The sequence below is a fragment of the Onthophagus taurus genome, chromosome 3 (genome assembly GCF_036711975.1).
Source record: "Onthophagus taurus isolate NC chromosome 3, IU_Otau_3.0, whole genome shotgun sequence".
Classification (NCBI taxonomy): Eukaryota; Metazoa; Arthropoda; class Insecta; order Coleoptera; family Scarabaeidae; genus Onthophagus; species Onthophagus taurus.
The window spans coordinates 24,884,695-24,906,842 of NC_091968.1; the positions used below are offsets into that span (position 1 = coordinate 24,884,695).

The 22,148-nt window shown below is 29.3% G+C and overlaps 4 protein-coding genes across 5 annotated transcripts; 2 read left to right on the forward strand and 2 right to left on the reverse strand.

Annotated features, from left to right (window-relative positions):
* Nucleotides 1-78: 78 nt before the first annotated feature.
* On the forward strand, nucleotides 79-1,694 carry LOC111413220 (protein FMC1 homolog). Of its 2 annotated transcripts, none has more exons than XM_023044111.2 (2): nucleotides 79-242; nucleotides 304-1,286. In XM_023044111.2, the coding sequence occupies exons 1-2, from the start codon at nucleotides 103-105 to the stop codon at nucleotides 983-985; spliced, it is 822 nt and encodes a 273-aa protein (XP_022899879.2). In that variant the 5' UTR covers nucleotides 79-102; the 3' UTR covers nucleotides 986-1,286. The 2 variants fall into 2 exon arrangements, with proteins under 2 accessions (XP_022899879.2, XP_022899882.1); XM_023044114.2 differs by lacking the exon at nucleotides 304-1,286 and adding an exon at nucleotides 1,324-1,694 and having other exon boundaries at nucleotides 151-242.
* Nucleotides 1,264-9,444, reverse strand: LOC111413219 (short/branched chain specific acyl-CoA dehydrogenase, mitochondrial-like). Its single transcript, XM_023044110.2, has 6 exons — nucleotides 9,175-9,444; nucleotides 6,982-7,093; nucleotides 6,822-6,922; nucleotides 6,393-6,770; nucleotides 6,033-6,341; nucleotides 1,264-2,011 (listed from the first exon to the last, which is right to left on the reverse strand). The coding sequence occupies exons 1-6, from the start codon at nucleotides 9,208-9,210 to the stop codon at nucleotides 1,700-1,702; spliced, it is 1,248 nt and encodes a 415-aa protein (XP_022899878.1). The 5' UTR covers nucleotides 9,211-9,444; the 3' UTR covers nucleotides 1,264-1,699.
* A 47-nt stretch (nucleotides 9,445-9,491) lies between these two features.
* Nucleotides 9,492-15,242, reverse strand: LOC111413217 (short/branched chain specific acyl-CoA dehydrogenase, mitochondrial). Its single transcript, XM_023044109.2, has 6 exons — nucleotides 15,096-15,242; nucleotides 14,892-15,030; nucleotides 14,738-14,838; nucleotides 10,976-11,182; nucleotides 10,291-10,461; nucleotides 9,492-10,234 (listed from the first exon to the last, which is right to left on the reverse strand). The coding sequence occupies exons 1-6, from the start codon at nucleotides 15,126-15,128 to the stop codon at nucleotides 9,614-9,616; spliced, it is 1,272 nt and encodes a 423-aa protein (XP_022899877.1). The 5' UTR covers nucleotides 15,129-15,242; the 3' UTR covers nucleotides 9,492-9,613.
* A 316-nt stretch (nucleotides 15,243-15,558) lies between these two features.
* On the forward strand, nucleotides 15,559-20,843 carry LOC111413221 (ribosomal protein L26). The gene is made up of 4 exons (XM_023044115.2): nucleotides 15,559-15,636; nucleotides 15,849-16,040; nucleotides 20,264-20,404; nucleotides 20,657-20,843. Exons 2-4 carry the CDS (start codon nucleotides 15,873-15,875, stop codon nucleotides 20,792-20,794), a joined length of 447 nt encoding a protein of 148 aa, XP_022899883.1. The 5' UTR covers nucleotides 15,559-15,636; nucleotides 15,849-15,872; the 3' UTR covers nucleotides 20,795-20,843.
* Nucleotides 20,844-22,148: the final 1,305 nt, after the last annotated feature.

Consider the following 22,148-nt stretch of genomic DNA (forward strand, 5'->3'; position numbering starts at 1 on the left):
TAAAATTAAGTTATTAAAATAATATAAATAATTTATTTTAATTCAATTAATTTAATAAATCAATCGAACACTTATTTTCTCAATAACTGTCAAATTAAAATCATGTCAAACGAACTTAACCTCAAAGACGAATTTAAACTGGTTACGTATAAAAATAAAGGTCGAAATCAAAAGAAAACGTTGGAATTAAAATCGAAAATTGATAAAGATTTCGCCCCTTTCGATCCTGACTTAATAAAACGGTAAGACATCCACGATTAATTAATAAATCTATCGGGGGAAATATAACCTCAATTGTTCCAGACGCATTTTTGAAGCAAAGGATGATTTGTGCTCGTCGGATTTGTACGATTCGTTTCGGGCGTCAATGCGGGAAGGTTTAGATTGTTTGGGAAATAAAAGGGTTGAGGAAATTGTTTGTTTCGGATTGGGGAGATTTAGCGAGTGCGTTATTTCCCGATATCAATTAGCACTGTTATTGAGTTTCAAAGAAACGTATTCTTGTAAAGTTTACGTTTATGACCCGATTTTTAGTAAAAATGAAATCGATTTATTACTTAAATTAGATTTTGAAGTTTTAAATGAGAATACTGAAGGGAAATTTAAAGTAAAAGGGGAAGGTTTGAGTTTATTTTATTTACCGCATTGTCCGAAAGAGTTGAGTAATAATTTGGTTTGGAGCAATTGGGGTTTAAATTTAAGCACTTGTATTATAATTAGTAATAGTTTTAATGGTATTATTGAGAGGAATAATGCTAAAGATTTAGAGAATAAAGCAGGGTTTATTTGTAAGATTTTACCGTACACTTTAGAATTAGCTGTAATTAATTCTTTTAAATATTTTGAGGTTTTTAATGACACAGCCATTCATATCTTTCCCATTAATAATTTAAAATTAATATCAAACGATTTTTGGGTTATTTCTGAGAAGGAGCCTGAGTATAACTCAAACGATTTAGAATTTATTACAAAAAATTTAAATTAAATTATCTTTGTTAAAATTAAAAACGAATTAACCGCTTTTATAAAAATTTGATTAAATTTGTCATATATGGTTACGCCATCTAGTAGTAGGAGAAAGAGTCATAACTGTCATAAGTCAAGTTAAAGTTATGTTAGCAATAAAGTTAAGACGTAGTTATATATATAAGTTATTTTTAATAAACGATTTTAAAGTAAAGTAACAATAGTTACTACATATATCTATAAACTAATAAAACGTACATATGTTTCAAAAGTAGTGATTTAAAAAAAGATGCGTAATTGGTTGCATATACTATACTTTAATTTACAAAAAAATTTACAATAATTAATTTTTTTAAGATGGGTTTTTCAAACAACATAATTTTATTGAGAAACATTATCTCCGAAATGCGACATACTCTACCGAGTAATAAAAAACTTAATGAGAACCTTACCATGAGGTACATTTTATCACAATTTCGAAAACACCAATTGACAGATCAACAATATTGCAAAGCAAACGAAGAAATGAAGTTTATGGCAACTTCTTATTTGTGTTATTTGAGAAGTGGGAGATTACAAAAAAAAATTAGCGCCGAGTTTCATGGAAAAGGTGAACGAACTGTTTCCGAAACGGCTAAAATGGTTGGATTTAAACTACCACATGATCCAAAATAAAAATGTAACATAAAAAAATAGATTTAGAATATTAATAAACGTATTAGTAGCGATTTATTTATTGATACTCAGTTCGGATATGTTTTGCGATCGTATTCATTTGGATATTATAAGTCCCTTCGTAAATACTCCCAACTTTGCAATCCCTATAAAACTTTTCTTGAATGAATTCTTGGCTAAAACCTAACCCTCCCATCCAATCGATACAACTTATCGTCATTTTTTGAGCCATCGCAGCCGCGGTCCATTTCGCCATCGAAGCTTCTTTCACGAACGGCTTTCCTAATTCTTGTAATCTTGCAGCGTTGTAAGTTAATAATCGTGCCGCCTCTAATTCCGTAGCCATTTGTGCCACTTGAAAATTTAACCCCTAATTTGATTTTAAACAGAAATTAATAAATATTAATTAAATAACACTGATTGACAAGGTTTTTGTCACATGGATTCCGTATGCTAATTATTACTTTGTAACAAAAGGGACATGACGTTTCATAAAATTGACATTTAATTTTGACAAATTGTTGTGAAGTTGGTTACAGTTGGTAACATTGAATTTGTGTCACATTGACGTTTAAGCTTTATTTAAAAAATAAATTTATGGAATCAATTTCAATAGTCGTGGACAAAGTATAGTACTCTACTCACATATAATGAGTTATTATAAGTTATCCTTTAAAATAGTGTCAAATTGTGAGTTTAGCATACATAAGATAATCGTTGTTAGTTTCTCAATATGTAAAGGAAGTGTATTAATCATCCTAACAGTTTCAAAAACCAGCGACGAAATTTTACTGAACTGGTGAAGCAGTGTTATCGTGTATCTTTTGGTTTCTCTGTGGCTTATCAAGATAAGTATTGGGCACCTCATATATGCTTTACGACATGTATAAAGAATTTTATTGGTTGGGCAAAACGAAGGCGATACATGGTGTAGCATCATGATATTTTGAATACATATGGCTTTCGGAAAACCCATGATTTGGAAAAATTGCGTAGATCATGTATCTGATTGCTACTTTTGCTTGACTATTATACATGGAATGAATATGACGTCAAAACATACTGTGAAATATGCAAATGTACATTCTGCATCACGACCACTTCGTCATAGTGCTGATTTACCTGAACCTGCAATGCCAAATCATGATGTCATCGATTTATTTTCATGTAGTGCAATTTAAGATGAAATTCATTATCCAACCTATGTGCCTGAGAAGGCAAGGAACCTCATTCCTAACTCAAGTTAAAAAAGTAGTCTGAAGTATTAGGATCTAGACTGAAAGACTGGAATTAGCTTCTTTCTTCGAAGACTTTGTGTCTTTTTTGTAGCCGTGACGAAGAACTAACAAAATACTTCTCACAAGAAAAGAATTTAGTGTGTTGTAGTTTATTTTTTAAAATCCTGCCGGATATTAAAAATCTATTACTTAGTACTCCACCACGCACAGTAATTAGTATCTCTTTTATGAGTTGGACACTGCAGATGATAATCAAGTTCACCCCCATTAGGACTTTTTCGATTTAATACAACTTTATTTATATCAGGTTTGTCATTAGCAACCTCACTATAACAATCTCAATACGATATATAAAATCTCTAGTTGCAGTTTCGTCTAGATTGCTTCCTCTTTGTAATGCAAAAAGCCGTTTTGAAAAATCGCTTTTAGTTCTTGAGAAATAAATTTTTGAAATGATCGACAATTTTTTCGAATTTTGCAATTTCCGCCGATTAAGCTTTAAAAATTCGTATAAAATGCAATTCTTGGAATATGAGTATGAAAATTTCCCAAAGTGTTAATAAAAGTGTCTTCTTTCCAACGAACCAACCCGTTTTGAAAAATAACTTTTAGTTTTTGAGAAAACAATATTTGAAGTTTTGATAAAATTTTCGATGTTGCAATTTTTATCGACAATTTTGAAAATTCGCTATAAAATTTATTTTTTGAAGAATCCTTGTGGAAATATCACCAACTATTAATTAAAGTATCCTCTTTTTAATGCAACAAGCCGTTTTGAAAAATCACTTTTAGTTCTTGAGAAAAAAATTCTTGAAATAATCGACAATTTTTTCGAATTTTGCAATTTTCGCCGATTAAGTTTTAAAAATTCGTATAAAATGCAATTCTTGGAATATGAGTATGAAAATTTCCCAAAGTGTTAATAAAAGTGTCTTCTTTCCAATGAACCAACCCATTTTGAAAAATAACTTTTAGTTTTTGAGAAAACAATATTTGAAGTTTTGATAAAATTTTCGATGTTGCAATTTTCATCGATAACTTTGAAAATTCGTTATAAAATTAAGTTCTTGAAGCATCTTTGTGGAAATATCACTATTTATTAATTAAAGTGTCCTCTTTTTAATGCAACAAGCCGTTTTGAAAAATCACTTTCAGTTCTTGAGAAATAAATTTTTGAAATGATCGACAATTTGTCGAATTTTGCAATTTTCGCCGATTAAGTTTTAAAAATTCGTATAAAATCCATTTCTTTGAATATGAGTTTGAAAATTTCCCAAAGTGTTAATGAAAGTGTCCTCTTTCCAATCAACCAACCCGTTTTGAAAAATAACTTTTAGTTTTTGAGAAAACAATATTTGAAGTTTTGATAAAATTTTCGATGTTGCAATTTTCATCGATAACTTTCAAAATTCATTATAAAATTAAGTTCTTGAAGGATCTTTGTGGAAATATCACCATTTATTAATTAAAGTGTCCTCTTTTTAATGCAACAAGCCGTTTTGAAAAATCACTTTCAGTTCTTGAGAAATAAATTTTTGAAATGATCGACAATTTTTTCGAATTTTGTAATTTTCGCCGATTAACTTTTAAAAATTCATATAAAATCCAGTTCTTGGAATATGAGTTTGAAAATTTCCCAAAGTGTTAATAAAAGTGTCCTCTTTCCAATGAACCAACCCGTTTTGAAAAATAATTTTTAGTTTTTGAGTAAACAATATTTGAAGTTTTGATCAAATTTTTGATGTTGCAATTTTTGCCGATTAAGTTTTAAAAATTTGTATAAAATCCATTTTTTGGAATATGAGTTTGAAAATTTCCCAAAATGTTAATAAAAGTGTGCTCTTTCCAATGAACCAACCCGCTTTGAAAAATAACTTTTAGTTTTTGAGAAAACAATATTTGAAGTTTTGATAAAATTTTCGATATTGCAATTTTCATCGATAATTTTCAAAATTCGCTATAAAATTCATTTCTTGAAGGATCCTTGTGGAAATATCACCAATTATTAATTAAAATATCCTCTTTTTAATGTAACAAGCCGTTTTGAAAAATCGCTTTTGGTTTTTGAGCAATAAATTTTTGAAATGATCGACAATTTTTTCGAATTTTGCAATTTTCGCCGATTAAGTTTTGAAAATTCGTATAAAATACAGTTCTTGGAATATGAGTATGAAAATTTCCCAAAGTGTTAATAAAAGTGCCCTCTTTCCAATGAACCAACCTATTTTGAAAAATAACTTTTAGTTTTTGAGAAAACAATATTTGAAGTTTTGCTAAAATTTTCAATGTTGCAATTTTTATCGATAATTTTTAAAATTCGCTATAAAATTCATTTCTTGAAGGATCTTTGTGGAAATATCACCAATTATTAATTAAAATATCCTCTTTTTAATGCAACAAGCCGTTTTGAAAAATCACTTTCAGTTTTTGAGAAATAAATTATATCCAGCTTTTTGCAAAATCATATACCTAGACTCTTCAAAAACCAGTCTTTTAACTGCACTCTTTCAAAATGGAAATAGATTCAGTATAATCAATTTTCATTTAAACTATGTTGTAATTTCAAAGCCATTGCTTTGCTTTTTGGATTGCAACTGGGTTTTACAATGTATTGTTGCTTTTTATTTAAGTGAGACAGCAGAGATCGAAACAATCACTACCGCAAGAAAGACAGGCCAAAGCGCGAGTGCCTCACTCCTGAGAATAAAAATTTTTCACACCCTCCTCTTCCAGAGCCCATTAGAGCACTTCTGCCACTACTACATATAAAACTAGCTGTGATAAAAAATTTTGTCAAAGCCATGGATCGCAACGGTTCAGGTTTTGAGAACCTAGAAGACGTTAGGGAGTAGAAAGCTTTCATCAGGATATTTCCAGCATGAAAAAACAATACCAAGGCAAATGGAGCCCTCGTATGTTGGGAAATTTTTGTTGGACGCTTGCAAAACACCAGCCTTAAGCGAAATACTCCATAAAATCATAATTTTTTGTTTTAAAAAACATATTTTCAAATCACAAAAGAAATATGGGTGCCAAAATTTGTCTACACCTATTTTCCACCTTAGGGAGTCTAAATAAAGTCAAAAATGCCAAAAAGAATGCATGCGACAAATTACAAGTTCATTTTTGTCAATCAGTGTAATCAATTAGTACCTGAAAATCAAAAATTTTTTGCCCAAATTGTTTCCGTTCAAATAAATAAGGAATCGTTGCATCAAAACATCCTTGAGCTATCCCTAATTGTTGCGCGGCAATTCCAATTCTTCCCCGATTTAATAATGAAATTGCGTATTTATAACCTTTCCCGACTTCCCCTAAAACATTCGTTTGGGGGACACGAACGTTATCGAAGGTTAAGGTGCAAGTTCCGGAACAACGGAGCCCCAATTTTTTTTCTGGCCGATTTATTGTAAATCCGGGGGTGTTTCTATCCACGATAAAACAAGTTATTCCTTTATAACCCTACAAATAATTCAATTAAATTAATATTTTAATCATTAAAAAGAATTTTACCGAAGCCGGATTAGCGTTGGCAAAAACAATAAAGAACTCAGCTATATCGGATGATGAAATCCACATTTTCGTGCCGTTTATAACATAATCATTTCCATCTTTTTTCGCGGTTGTTTTTAACGCGAAAGCGTCCGAGCCGGAGCCGGATTCCGTTAAAGCGAAACTAGAAACCATGTTTGTGGCTAATTTTGTTAAATATTTATCTTTTTGTTCTTTGCTTCCATATAATTGAAGCATCGCTGTGACTAAAGTGTTATGTACTTCGACTAAAATTGTTACACCAGGATCGACTTTTGAAATTTCTTCGATAACTTGAATCGTTGACATAAAATTAGCTCCGGATCCGCCATATTCCGGAGATATTTCTAATCCCATTAACTAAAATGCGTAATTTTGATTAAATGTATCAAATAAATAATTTTTTTTTACTCCGTTATTGAATAAAGCCTCGACGAGTGATGGTCGTAGTTTTCCAGCTTCTTCCATTTCACGTACGTATGGTGCAATTTGTTCTTTTGCAAATTTTGCAACTAAATCAGAAAGTTATTTCAATATAATATAAATGTATTAAATTTAATGTTTTTACTACCGGTGTCTTTCATTGCTTGTTCTTCTTCGGTTAAAAAAGTTATAGGAAGATGTTGATTAGATGTTGATTCAAATCTTACATTTTTCCATTTATTTACTTGAAATAACGATTTCTACAAGAATGTTTGGTATAAAGTTTCGAAGTGGCGTCACTTTTTGTGTTTGTTCTAGTTTTAAACTGTCACTAGAACTAACACAAGATCTAGAACTAGAATCATTCGGGTTTAGCCGTCTTGAGGGACGTGGGACTAAATCCGAATGTTTCTAGTTCTTGCATTTATCTCAATAAACCAAAAAATTCGAACTTTCAACTTTTAATTTTGACATATTTGTCAACTTCATAAAAAAACCTTTAAAATGAGTCCAAACTCGACATATTTAACTTTAAAATTAATGGAAATACAATCACTTCCGGTTTGAAACGTCAACGTCAATTTTGACATATTTGACATCTTCATTAAAAAACCTTTAAAATGAGTCCAAACATGACGCACTTATCTCAAAAAACAAAAAGGTTAGAAGAAAAAATGTTAAACCCGAAGTTGGCAACAATGAAGATAGCAATTTAATTTTTAAATATTAATACCTTAATTTCCGATTTTTTTTTATTATATTTTTGTTTTTGTGGCAAATATTAAGACATTTCATAAAAATTACGAAAATGTCAAAATGACATTGACATTTCAAACCGGAAGTTGCTTATATCTCGAGTAATATTGGAATTAAACGTATCATGTTTGGACTCATTTTAAAGGATTTTTCACGACGATTACAAATATGTCAAAATTGAGGTTGACATTTTAAACCTGAAGTTAGTTATTATATAATACACAAATGGACAACTTCATGGTGTTCTTTCATGATTCTTTATTAAAAAAAAAAACGTTAAAATGAGTCCAAACAAGATGGACTTACCTCAAAAAACAAAAAAGTTAGAATAAAAAACATTAAATCCGAAGTTAGCAACAATGAAGATAGCAATTTAATTTTTAAATATTAATACCAACCTTAATTTTTAATTTTTTTTTATTATATTTTTGTTTTTGTGACTAATATTAAGACATTTTATAAAAATTAAGAATATGTCAAAACGACATTGACATTTCAAACCGGAAGTTGCTTATATCTCGAGTAATATTGGAATTAAACGTATCATGTTTGGACTCATTTTAAAGGATTTTTCACGACGATTACAAATATGTCAAAATTGACGTTGACATTCTTCACCGGAAGTTGACCATAACTTCACTAATATTGGAGATAAATGTGTCATGTTTGTACTCATTTTAAAGGATTTTTAATGAAGATTACAAATATCAAATATGTCAAAATTGAGGTTGACATTTTAAACCTGAAGTTAGTTATTATATAATACACAAATGGACAACTTCATGGTGTTCTTTCATGATTCTTTATTAAAAAAAAAACGTTAAAATGAGTCCAAACAAGATGGACTTACCTCAAAAAACAAAAAAGTTAGAATAAAAAACATTAAATCCGAAGTTAGCAACAATGAAGATAGCAATTTAATTTTTAAATATTAATACCAACCTTAATTTTTAATTTTTTTTTATTATATTTTTGTTTTTGTGACAAATATTAAGATCGTTTATAAAAATTAAGAATATGTCAAAATGATATTGACATTCTTAACCGGAAGTTGACCACAACTTCATTAATATTGAAGATAAATATGTCGTGTTTGTACTCATTTTAAAGGATTTTTAATGAAGATTACAAGTATGTCAAAATTGAGGTTGATATTTTAAGCCTGAAGTTAGTTGTCATATAATAGAAGTTTTATAATGTTTTTTATAATTTTTTAGCACTTTCTAAAGGTTTGACATTAAAAAAACGTAAACAAATTCCTTTTTTCGTATGATTTAAGCATAAATTAATTAATTTTCTTAAAAAAACATGACGTTTCATAAAATTGACATTTAATTTTGACAAATTGTTGTGAAGTTAGTTACAGTTAGCATTGAATTTGTGTCACATTGACGTTTAAACATTAGTTCTAGTTTTAGTCCAACAAAAATATGCAACATAGTGATATCTTATGCTAACTAATCACCATTGTCACTAGAACTAACATTAAACTTAGAAACATTCGCTAAACCCGATACTGATTGAAAATAAAATCGTCGATTTTTAAGCCATAAATATTAATAATAGAACAAAATGATCTACTTACCGGAGTTTTTAAGCAAAATCTTTGAAGATTATTCATTTTCTTAGGTTATTTTTGTGTTATTTTCAAGCCGAAGTGAAACAAATAAAATTTTTGGTTGTATAATCGTCCAATTACACCTTAAAAAGATTTACTTATCTTTAAAAAGTTGCAAAGATCAAAGCAGAATGATTTGGATTATTTTTAATAATCAAGTTTCGCTGTACATTGCAATGGTGGGGAGTTAAGTTAACTTATACTTTGACCCTCAAACTTAACCTCACTTTTTGTTGCGCTTCAAATATTAAATAAAAATTTTGTTAATAGATGGCGCCACAATATTAATCAAAAATTATTTTTTATTAATTTTATTGCATACAAAAAAATAGCATACATTTTAATTATTTTCAATTAATCTTAAGTATTAATTTTTTCTTATAAAATCTAATATAAAAATAATTGCTTATTTGTATTCCTTTTCGATCATTTTAGCAATCGTAGATAATTGCATATTAGTAGTGCCTTCATAAATGCTCCCGATTTTACAATCTCTATAATATTTCTCTTGGATAAAATCTTTAGTGAATCCAACTCCGCCCATCCAATCAATACATTTAATCGTAACCCTTTGAGCTACTTCCGAAGCGTAATATTTAGCCATAGCGGCCTCTTTAATGAACGGTTTTCCAGCTTCTTTTAGTCGGGCGGCGTTGTACGTTAATAATCGAGCCGATTCAATTTGAGTAGCAATATCGGCAATTTGATGTTGCATCCCTTGGAAGCTAAAAATGTTTTGGCCAAATTGTTGACGTTCCAGCGTGTAAGGAATCGTCGCGTCAAAACATCCTTGGGATAAACCCAACATTTGAGCTGCAATTCCAATTCTTCCTTCGTTCAAAACGGAGATTGAAATTTTATAACCTTGCCCGAATTCGCCGAGCATATTAGACTCAGGTATACGAACATTATCGAATGTTAACATACAAGTTCCCGAACAACAAATTCCCAATTTATTTTCTGGTTTGTTTACGGTAAAACCCGGGGTGTCTCTGTCAACGATGAAACAAGTTATTCCTTTGTAACCCTTAAAAAAAATTAAATTAATTAGAATTAATTTTAACGCGGATTAAAGAAACTTACAGCTGATGGATTTGCGTTAGCGAAAACTAAGAAAACTCCTGCTAAATCGGAATTAGATATCCACATTTTACTTCCGTTTAAAACCCAATCTTTTCCATCTTTTTTTGCGGTCGTTTTTAAAGCGAAAGCGTCTGATCCCGACGATGGCTCCGTTAATGCGAAACTTGCTACCTAAAATTTAAAAAGAATTAACCTAAAAATGTTAAAATGTCAAAATTCAAAATTAATTGTAACTAACTTCACTTGTAAACAAAAAAAATTAATTTATTTTTGTAATTAATCATTAATTATTATTGCTATTGCATTAAAATTAATGAGAATAAATATTATTCATGCGGAAAATACTAATTTATTAACAACAAATTATCGATCGGGTGAGAGCCACGTGTTTCTAATGAGATGACCTTCAACGATGTTCGTTTATAAGTTCTAGTTGAAAATTTAGATTTAAACTATTTTTGAACCGCTCGCGACCGAGTCACGTTATTTTCGTTGGGGTTCATAGGTTTTTCTGTACAAACAGAAAACGCTAAATTTAATATTTACTTTTCGTTCGGAACACATTTCATCTTATCTCACATAACACTTAAAAGTTTAAAAACGTTTTGTTTCACCTACTTTGCGATAATAAAACAGAATTTTAGATTACAAAATATAACATTTAACATAATTTTTTAGTACTTACCATATCGGTAGCCATCCTTGGCAAATACTTTTCCTTTTGCTCTTTTGTACCGTAATTTTGCATCACCGGATTTGATAGAGTGTTATGGATGTCTACTAAAGCTCCAACTCCGGCACAAGCTTTCGAAATTTCTTCAACAACTTGAACGGCGGTCATAAAATTACAACCAGATCCGCCGTATTCGTTATCAATTTCAATTCCCATTAGCTGAAATATAAATATGTATTACAATTAAACATTTTTGGATATTAATTATATTAAATCATTTTAAATCCTTGCTTAAATCCTCAAGAAACTGAGATAAGTTAATAATCTGACATAACGCTTGACAATTTAAATGTCACTTTGACAGGTGATGCTGCTCATTAATAGATGGCGCTTATTTGTTTACATCATTAAAAGCATTATTTAATTAAATTAATTAATTATATTAAGCTTGTTATTTGAACTCTGCCTACGAGGAAGTATGGGTGGATTGAGTATAAATAAATTAATTGAGTATAATAAAATAGTTGACGACGCGGCACGAAAAAGGACTTGATTCTAAAAATCACTCAGATTAGGCTTCTGGAATGTGACAACCATGAACAATAAGGATTAAGAAGTGATGCAACACATCAAAAAGATTACTAGTATAAATTAAGTAGAAAATTGGACTTAAGATAGATCTCTGAGGAACGCCAGACAACACAACAGCCTCATCAGACCAGTCACCACCAAAAGAAACTCTCTAATGATTCATTAAGTAATGTTGCAGAACAAGAACCGTGGCCCTGCCAATATTCCTTCCTTTAATAACAGTTTCAATAACTTCCAAATCGTATCCGTACCCATAACTGCTCAATAAAGTAAAGAACCTCATTCATCACCACCTCAACACCGTTATCCATCCCTAACATAAATGCCAACATCTCCAACAGTACGCGTTATTCGACTTGTAAAAAAATGAAAGCAGTGCTTGATACAAAATAAGGAATAATCATTTCCAGGATATAGCCAAGTCTCTGCCAAGACAAAGACATCGACGCTTCAGCAAGAATTAAGTCCTTTGTCGCAGCAAAGTGAGCAGGCTCATATATAGCATTCATAGCAGAGAAAGGCTAACTCATTAAAAAAAACTACAAGTTCTAGGAATTTAGATTAGTTCTACTTTTAGTTCAATAAAAATATACAACAATCTATTACCAAATAATAATTAAAACTCAAAGAGAAAGATGTTCAAAAGTGTCCAGAAGCTTACTAATGGTCTCTATAATTATTAAAAAGTGTTTGAACGCTTTTTAGACAGTTATAAAGATTTCCAGAACATTTTTAAAGATGTCCAGAAACTTTATGTTGTTACAGAACTGTCGCTGTTATCACTTTCGATTGTTAATTAAAGTATCCTCTTTTAAATGCAACAAGCCGTGTTGAAAAATCACTTTTAGTTCTTGAGAAAAAAATTTTTGAAATGATTGAGAATTTTTTCGAATTTTGCAATTTTCGCCGATTAAGTTTTAAAAATTCGTATAAAATCCATTTCTTGGAATATGAGTATGAAAAGTTCCCAAAGTGTTAATAAAAGTGTCTTCTTTCCAATAAACCAACTCGTTTTGAAAAATAATTTTTAGTTTTTGAGAAAACAATATTTGAAGTTTTGATCAAATTTTTGATGATGCAGTTTTTGCCGATTAAGTTTTAAAAATTCGTATAAAATCCAGTTTTTGGAATATAAGTTCGAAAATTTTCCAAAATGTTAATAAAAGTGTGCTCTTTCCAATGAACCAACCCGCTTTGAAAAATAACTTTTAGTTTTTGAGAAAACAATATTTGAAGTTTTGATAAAATTTTCGATATTGCAATTTTCATCGATAATTTTCAAAATTCGCTATAAAATTTATTTCTTGAGGAATCCTTGTGGAAATATCACCAACTATTAATTAAAGTATCCCCTTTTTAATGCAAAAAGCCGTTTTGAAAAATCCCTTTCAGTTCTTGAGAAATAAATTTTTGAAATGATCGACAATTTTTTGGAATGTAGCAATTTTTGCCGATTAAGTTTTAAAAATTCGTATAAAATCCAATTCTTGGAATATGAGTTTGAAAATTTCCCAAAATGTTAATAAAAGTGTGCTCTTTCCAATGAACCGACCCGTTTTGAAAAATAACATTTAGTTTTTGAGAAAACAATATTTGAAGTTTTGATAAAATTTTCGACGTTGCAATTTTCATTGATAATTTTCAAAATTCGCTATAAAATTACTTTATTGAAGGATCCTTGTGGAAATATCACCAATTATTAATTAAAGTATTCTCTTTTTAATGCAAAAAGTCGTTTTGAAACATCACTTTTAGTTTTTGAGAAAAAAATTTTTGAAGTGATCGACAATTTTTTCGAATTTTGCATATTTCGCCGATTAAGTTTTAAAAATTCATATAAAATCCATTTCTTGGAATATGAGTATGAAAATTTCCCAAAGTGTTAATAAAAGTGTCCTCTTTCCAATGAACCAACCCGTTTTGAAAAATAATTTTTAGATTTTGAGAAAACAATATTTGAAGTTTCGATCAAATTTTTGATGTTGCAGTTTTTGCCGATTAAGTTTTAAAAATTCGTATAAAATCCAGTTCTTGGAATATAACTTCGAAAATTTCCCAAAGTGTTAATGAAAGTGTCCTCTTTCCAATGAACCAACCCGCTTTGAAAAATAACTTTTAGTTTTTGAGAAAACAATATTTGAAGTTTTGACAAAATTTTCGATGTTGCAATTTCCATCGATAATTTTCAAAATTCGCTATAAAATTCATTTCTTGAAGGATCGTTGTGGAAATATCACCAATTATTAATTAAATTGTCCTCTTTTTAATGCAACAAGCCGTTTTGAAAAATCGCTTTTAGTTTTTGAGAAATACATTTTTGAAATGATCGACAATTTTTTCGAATTTTGCAATTTTCGCCGATTAAGTTTTAAAAATTCGTATAAAATCCATTTCTTGGAATATGAGTTTGAAAATTTCCCAAAGTGTTAATGAAAGTGTCCTCTTTCCAATCAACCAACCCGTTTTGAAAAATAATTTTTAGTTTTTGAGAAAACAATATTTGAAGTTTTGATCAAATTTTTGATGTTGCAATTTTCATCGATAACTTTGAAAATTCGCTATAAAATTCATGTCTTGAAGGATCCTCCTTAAAGAAGAAGAGATTTAAGCTTAATTACCATTTGATTTGTTCTTAATAAATTTACAAAAAGAGTACCAAAAAAAATTGAATTGTGTATTATTAAGTGTAAAGGTCTTTGTTATCTTATAAACGATGACTTGACATATTAATTTAATTTTTCTGTAAGATTCGTTTTATTTATTTACTTTTTTTTAAATCGAATTAGAACTTTTATGGGTGTTTATCTGAAATTCTAAAAATTGATATCATAATCTTTGGATCTTTTTATCAAGTAAAACGTTAATTGACAATCTTTAAATGTTTGAAGAATCAATTTTAAAAGTATTTCTCTTAAACTAAAAATAAATATTAATAAAACATTCTTATCACGCTATCTTTAACTGCTCAACGTAACGTTTACTTTTTCAAGGTCAAAACAATAACTACTAAAATTATAAAAATTTTTCTTTTTTAAAAGGAAATTTTTAACTTTTACTCTTTGCACCTTTGAATTTAACTTTTTCAGGGGCATTTACGTCCGTGAAATACTTTGGACTTGATCCAATCTAACTTTTTTCGTCTTCACTAAACAAGTCGTTAAAATTTTTTTAATTTAAACTTACCCCGTTATCAAATAACATTTTAAGAACTTCCGGTTTGATTTTGTGATTATTTTCCATTTCCCTCACGTGAGGAGCAATCTGTTCCTTTGCTAATCTAGAAACTAAATAGAAAATGTTAAAAATGCTTTTAAATCGTCTTTTTTGTTATAATCACCAGTTTCCTTCATCATTTGCTCATCATCGCTTAAAAACGTTACCGGTAAATGACCGGAAACGGCAGCTTCGGTGGATTGGAATTGTTTCGACGTTGTTAAAAAATTTCGGGCACATCTTGTAGCAATCGAGGAGGATCCCTAAATAATAAAATTAAAACATATGGATAACTTTTTAGAGGCGAATTCTTTATCTTCAAACTTACTTTATGCGTTAAAATATGCCTGAAACTATTCATTTTTGAAATAAAAATTTTTTGAAACGTTCTTCGCGAAAATCTGATGATGAACTGAAGCTGAATAAATCTTTATCTAAGTCTAAGCGGTGCTGTTGAAAAGTTTTTTCCATCTCTATCTCAACAACAAGGTCATTAAGCCCACTTTAAAGCCGGTTTTCTATAAATTGAAAGTGGGGATTTATTTTTGAATCGAATTTTTTGTAATAATTAATGCATTATTACAAAAAATTAATTTTTTAATTAAAAATTTCATCTCAATTAATTAATTAATCCGATGAAGTAAAAATTAATTTTGTAAAATAAGTGTTATATTAATTAATTAATCATTAATTTCGCCCAATTTTAATAATTAAATCTCAAAATTAATTAAATTTGTAATTTTATAAAAAAAAATTAAATTTAGTTACTTTTCATTTTAAATTTTTTTTAGGTTGGTAACACAATCAATTTTCATCAACCGCAACTAACTTAACTCTCTTTCCGTTTTTCGTGTGTGTTGTTGCTGTCGGTAAGGAATCTTTAAATCTTAAATCCTCAATCATCCTCAATTTAAACTCAAAAAACAACATCAAATTATCCTTAAATCATCAATATCGACCCCTTACGATTAAAATCCCCCCGCATTTTAATTATAATCATTAATTTTTGATGAAAAATCGAAAACAACATAACCTCAAATTTCCATGTTAGTTGACATTTCTACATTAATTTCTTTTTTAGGAGCACCAAAGCAACTTCATCAAGATGAAACTTAATAAATTAGTGTCCTCATCGCGTAGTAAAAATAGGAAGCGTCATTTCACCGCTCCTTCGCATGTTAGACGCACTTTGATGTCATCGCCTTTATCAAAGGAATTGAGACAAAAGTACAATGTTAGAAGTATGCCGATTAGAAAAGACGATGAAGTACAGGTAAGTTAATATACAGTGATACAATAAAAACCAAAGAAAATGATATCTCAGTTTCTGAAATGCAATTTGATGAAATTTTTAAACTAAGGATATTAGAAGTTTATACTTAGTCATGAAAAATTTTCATACAGGCCAGAAATTCGTATTTATGAATAAAATAAACGTTTATTTATTGTTATGAAACATTTTAGATATTTTCAAGGATTAATAATGATTTCAAATTAAAATATGTACTTGTAATAAGAATTAAAAAAGATAACAATGATAAATTATGTACTTTTTTTGATCACACAAAAGTGTTTGCATCATCTTGGTCTACCTTTCTGCTCTAATACAATTTTGCATCAACAGTACATCAATATTTTCTCCCACTTTTTCAAAATTTTATCTCATAAATGATAAAATCAATTTCATCCCATAAATGTTCTATGGGGTTTTGATCAGGCGACTTAGGTGAGAAATATAATTGGTTTGGAACATTATACAACAATCATTCCTTAACTATCTTCATTGAATGTTTAGGATTATTAAGATCATCTGTAATGTTAATTGTGAAACATTAAATTAAGTTATGATTATTATCCAACTCCAAAATGTAGTTTATGGTCTGTAAAAATGCACAATGTAGTCAGTTTAGCGTTTTTAACCTAAAAGGATAAACTGTTCCAATGTCCAATGTGTATTTTAAACACTGACCAAAAGGCCATTCTATTTATTTTTTTTTTTCACTCATCTTCAGTAAGTTGAAGGACAATCCTTTCACCTAATCCATAATCTTGAAATTTTTCTTCTGTTTCAGGAGATTTTCTTTATGTAACCTTTCTTATCTGCTAAGCACCAAAGCTTATAACCCCTTTTTATGGGCTTCATGGGATTGAATTGCTTCATACTTAATAATAAACTGGGAAATTGATGATTAACTGTTTCAAAATTGTATGATAAACATGCAGATATGATAAAATCTCCTGAAACCTGTTATGGGCCATTATTCCTATGACAAGTGGTACACCCAAGTCTTCAGCATAACTCCAGACGAGTTTATAGCTTAGCAAACTGTGATAATTCATTAAGAAATTTATGCCAAGCAAACACAGCAACCCTTCCTCTTTCAAATTTAGCGTTTTATTCCTTTGGGTGACGCACAAATTAGTTTGAAAAGTAATATCTTTCACACAGTTACCCATCAGTGTTAGAAAATAATCTGTAGGATTATTGCAAGTTGCAAAAGTATCGGCAATTATTTCCTATGGATAATTGTATCCTGGAATTTTAGTTTGTTTTTCTAGTTTTCTCTATTTTCTATCAATTTCTGCCTTGTTCTTCTTCTTGGGCCCTTATTTGTACTACTTCAGTGTCACTTTCCAATTTTTTAATTAACTTCAGTAGTTTATATCTCAAGAACTAAGAGTGATATTGGTTATTGGTGATAATTCCATAATAATTTCCCAAGAAATCGATTTTCCAGGAATTTTTAAAGTTACTCAAAGAGATTTCTAATTAACTCCATAATTTATATCTCAAGATCTAAGAGTGATATTTCAAAACGGACTTGATCACTGGAAAGTGGATGCTTCAATTGGTTATTGGTGATAATTCCATAACAATTTCCCAAGAAATCGATTTTCCAGGAATTTTTAAAGTTACTCAAAGCACGGTTAAGATTTCTAATTAACTCCAGTAATTTATATCTTAAGAACTAAAAGTGATATTTCAAAACGGACTTGATCACTGGAAAATAGATGCTTTAATTAGTAATTGGTGATAATTCCATAACAATTTCCCAAGAAATCGATTTTCCAGGAATTTTTAAAGTTAACCAAAGAGATTTCTAATTAACTCCATAATTTATATCTCAAGAACAAAGAGTGATATTTCAAAACGGACTTGATCACTGGAAAGTAGATGCTTTAATTAGTAATTGGTAATAATTTCCCAAGAAATCGATTTTTCAGTAATTTTTAAAGTTACTCAAAGAGAGTTCTAATTAACTCCATAATTTATATCTCAAGAACTAAGAGTGATATTTCAAAACGGACTTGATTACTGGAAGGTAGATGCTTTAATTAGTAATTGGTGATAATTCCATAACAATTTCCCAAGAAATCGATTTTTCAGGAATTTTTAAAGTTATTCAAAGCACGGTTAAGATTTTTAATTAACTCCAGTAATTTATATCTCAAGAACTAAGAGTGATATTTCAAAACGGACTTGATCACTGGAAAGTAGATGCTTTAATTAGTAATTGGTGATAATTCCATAACTATTTCCCAAGAAATCGATTTTTCAGGAATTTTTAAAGTTACTCAAAGAGAGTTCTAATTAACTCCATAATTTATATCTCAAGAACTAAGAGTGATATTTCAAAACGGACTTGATCACTGGAAAATAGATGCTTTAATTAGTAATTGGTGATAATTCCATAACAATTTCCCAAGAAATCGATTTTCCAGGAATTTTTAAAGTTACTCAAAGAGAGTTCTAATTAACTCCATAATTTATATCTCAAGAACTAAGAGTGATATTTCAAAACGGACTTGATCACTGGAAAGTAGATGCTTTAATTAGTAATTGGTGATAATTCCATAACAATTTCCCAAGAAATCGATTTTTCAGTAATTTTTAAAGTTACTCAAAGCACGGTTAAGATTTCTAATTAATTCCAGTAATTTATATCTCAAGAACTAAGAGCGATATTTCAAAACGGACTTGATCACTGGAAAGTAGATGCTTTAATTAGTAATTGGTGATAATTCCATAACAATTTCCCAAGAAATCGATTTTTCAGGAATTTTTAAAGTTACCCAAAGAGATTTCTAATTAACTCCAGTAATTTATATCTCAAGAACTAAGAGTGATATTTCAAACCTGACTGGAACACTGGAAAGTAGATGCTTTAATTAGTAATTGGTGATAATTCCATAACAATTTCCCAAGAAATCGATTTTCCAGGAATTTTTAAAGTTACTCAAAGCATGGTTAAAATTTCTAATTAACTCCAGTAACTTATATCTCCAGAACTAATAGTGATATTTCAAAACGGACTTGATCACTGGAAAGTAGATGCTTTAATTAGTAATTGGTGATAATTCCATAACAATTTCCCAAGAAATCGATTTTTCAGTAATTTTTAAAGTTACTCATAGCACGGTTAAGATTTCTAATTAACTCCGGTAATTTATATCTCAAGAACTAAGAGCGATATTTCAAAACGGACTTGATCACTGGAAAGTAGATGCTTTAATTAGTAATTGGTGATAATTCCATAACAATTTCCCAAGAAATCGATTTTCCAGGAATTTTTAAAGTTACTCAAAGCATGGTTAAAATTTCTAATTAACTCCAGTAACTTATATCTCAAGAACTAATAGTGATATTTCAAAACGGACTTGAACACTGGAAAGTAGATGCTTTAATTAGTAATTGGTGATAATTCCATAACAATTTCCCAAGAAATCGATTTTCCAGGAATTTTTAAAGTTACTCAAAGAGATTTCTAATTAACTCCAGTAATTTATATCCCAAGAACTAAGAGTGATATTTCAAAACGGACTTGAACACTGGAAAGTAGATGCTTTAATTAGTAATTGGTGATAATTCCATAACAATTTCCCAAGAAATCGATTTTCCAGGAATTTTTAAAGTTACTCAAAGCATGGTTAAAATTTCTAATTAACTCCAGTAACTTATATCTCAAGAACTAATAGTGATATTTCAAAACGAACTTGATCACTGGAAAGTAGATGCTTTAATTAGTAATAGGTGATGATTCCATAACAATTTTCCAAGAAATCTGAGTAACAACTAGTACTAGTAACAACAATCTCATCTTCACCTTCTATGTCTGTCTGTTCAGAATTATCCAACGGGAGATTTTTTAATTCAAAACAAGCTTTGTTCAAGTACCGAAACGTATTCGCTTGGCTCATTTTTACATCAATCTCAATATGGTACATTGTTTATCAAAGAGATACCTTTTACACTAAACTTTTAAATACATATCTGAATGAATAAATTTAAATATACCTAAAAACCCTACAGTGCGGATTGCGTCATTTTTTATACAGGTTCTTGTAAACCGGTACTTTAAAGTACCATTGGGTCACAAAGGGTTAAAAAATTTCATTGAATTGCATTTTGGAAGCTGAGATATTATCATTTTCTGGGGTGTATGTAGACTTTATTGTATTAAATGTAGGTAATTAATATAACACAATTAATTTTAGGTTGTACGTGGTCATTTTAAAGGGCAACAAGTAGGTAAAGTGGTACAAGTTTACAGGAAAAAATTCGTTATTTACATTGAACGAATTCAAAGGGAGAAAGCTAATGGAGCTAGCGTTTACGTTGGTATTCATCCATCAAAAGTAAGTTCTATTTAGATTATTTTTTTATATTATATAATAAACTCATGTGATGATTTAAACCATTCTCAGACGATGAGTTTCAAGAATTTAATTCCTTGGAAGTTATTAAGGTTCTCTTTTTAATGGAAGAGGGTTATTTTCTACTCATTATGTTGGTGTAATTTGTGGCTCTGATTCTTTCTAATAATCAATTCATATCATTTAAATATAAATTAATAAAAATGAATTAATTGATTTAATTTTATTTTTTAGGTTGTAATTGTAAAACTGAAAATGGATAAAGATAGGAAGAAGATTATCGATAGGAGGAGTAAAGGACGTGCACTTGCTCTTGGTAAAGATAAGGGTAAATATACTGAAGAAACAGCTGCCGCTGTGGACGCTTCTTAAATCTTTGACGTTCATTTGTATTTAATAATAAAAAAATGGAAAAAATTAATTTTTGTTTAATTTTTTTTCTAATTGAATCGTTTATTTCTTTATGTTTACTTATCATAGAATTTAATTGGACCGCGTTATGCATCACTTGATTAAGACAACAAATGAACAATATTGAGAAAAACGAGATTTTCGTATTTATCTCTACAAATATGACTTCTCAGTCAAACTATTAAGTTCAACCTCAATAGGACTTTTTTCATTGAATACAACTTTATTTATATCAAGTTTGTCTTTAGCAACCTCATTATAACAATCCCAATACGATATATAAAATTTCTTGTTGCAGTTTCATCTAGTTTCCTTCTATTCGCTTATAATTCATCATCACATTCGATTATTAATTAAAGTATCTTTTTAATGCAAAATTGCTAAATAATAATTAAAACTCGAAGAGAAAGATGTTCAAAAGCTTTCTAATAGTCTGTATAATTATCAAATAGTGTTTAAGCGCTTTCTAGACAGTTATAAAGATTTCTAGAAGATTTTTAAAGATGTCCAGAAATTTTTAATGATTTTTCGTTCATCTCAAAACGGCTAAACCCGAATGTTTCTAGTTTTAAATCTAGTGTGTTAGTTCAATAAAGATATAGAACAATCTGGCACTGAATAACAATTAAAACTAGAACTAGAAAGTTTGTGCTAAACCCGAATGTTTCTAGGTCTAGTGCTTACTAGCACTACTTAACATTGTCACTAGAACTAGAATCACTCGGCTTTAGCCATTCGTCTCTCAAGACGGCTAAACCCGAATGTTTCTACTTCTAGGTCGAGTATTAGTTCTACTTCTAGTAATTAACTAAAGGCCTTTAAAGATGTTCAAAAGTATGCAGAAGCTTTCTAATGGTCTCTACAATTATCAAATAGTGTTTAAACGCTTTCTAAACAGTTTTAAAGATTTCCAGAAGATGTCCAGAAACTTTATGTAAACTGTCGCTGTTATCATCACTTTCGATTGTTAATAATTAAAGTATCCTCTTTTTAATGCAACAAGCCGTTTTGAAAAATCACTTTTAGTTCTTGAGAAATAAATTTTTGAAATGATCGATAATTTTTTCAAATTTGTCAATTTTCGCCGATTGAGTTTTAAAAATTCCTATAAAATCCATTTCTTGGAATATGAGTATGAAAATTTCCCAAAGTGTTAATAAAAGTGTCTTCTTTCCAATGAACTAACTCATTTTGAAAAATAACTTTTAGTTTTTGAGAAAACAACATTTGAAGTTTTGATAAAATTTTCGATATTACAATTTTCATCGATAACTTTCATAATTCGCTATAAAATTAATTTCGTGAAGGATCATTG

What these genes read in the sequence shown, in the direction of transcription:
- LOC111413220 (XM_023044111.2), top strand. Translation starts at nt 103, where the DNA reads ATGTCAAACGAACTTAACCTCAAAGACGAATTTAAACTGGTTACGTAT. An exon ending in GATCCTGACTTAATAAAACG is followed by an intron (nt 243 to 303) that starts GTAAGACATCCA and finishes CAATTGTTCCAG; the next exon opens with ACGCATTTTTGAAGCAAAGG.
- LOC111413219 (XM_023044110.2), bottom strand. Translation starts at nt 9,210, where the DNA reads ATGAATAATCTTCAAAGATTTTGCTTAAAAACTCCG. An exon ending in GATTTTGCTTAAAAACTCCG is followed by an intron (nt 7,094 to 9,174) that starts GTAAGTAGATCA and finishes ACATTCTTGTAG; the next exon opens with AAATCGTTATTTCAAGTAAA. An exon ending in CCAACGCTAATCCGGCTTCG is followed by an intron (nt 6,342 to 6,392) that starts GTAAAATTCTTT and finishes AATTATTTGTAG; the next exon opens with GGTTATAAAGGAATAACTTG.
- LOC111413217 (XM_023044109.2), bottom strand. Translation starts at nt 15,128, where the DNA reads ATGAATAGTTTCAGGCATATTTTAACGCATAAA. An exon ending in GGCATATTTTAACGCATAAA is followed by an intron (nt 15,031 to 15,095) that starts GTAAGTTTGAAG and finishes TTTATTATTTAG; the next exon opens with GGATCCTCCTCGATTGCTAC. An exon ending in CAAGGATGGCTACCGATATG is followed by an intron (nt 10,462 to 10,975) that starts GTAAGTACTAAA and finishes TTTAAATTTTAG; the next exon opens with GTAGCAAGTTTCGCATTAAC.
- LOC111413221 (XM_023044115.2), top strand. Translation starts at nt 15,873, where the DNA reads ATGAAACTTAATAAATTAGTGTCCTCATCGCGTAGTAAAAATAGGAAG. An exon ending in GAAAAGACGATGAAGTACAG is followed by an intron (nt 16,041 to 20,263) that starts GTAAGTTAATAT and finishes AATTAATTTTAG; the next exon opens with GTTGTACGTGGTCATTTTAA. An exon ending in TTGGTATTCATCCATCAAAA is followed by an intron (nt 20,405 to 20,656) that starts GTAAGTTCTATT and finishes TTTATTTTTTAG; the next exon opens with GTTGTAATTGTAAAACTGAA.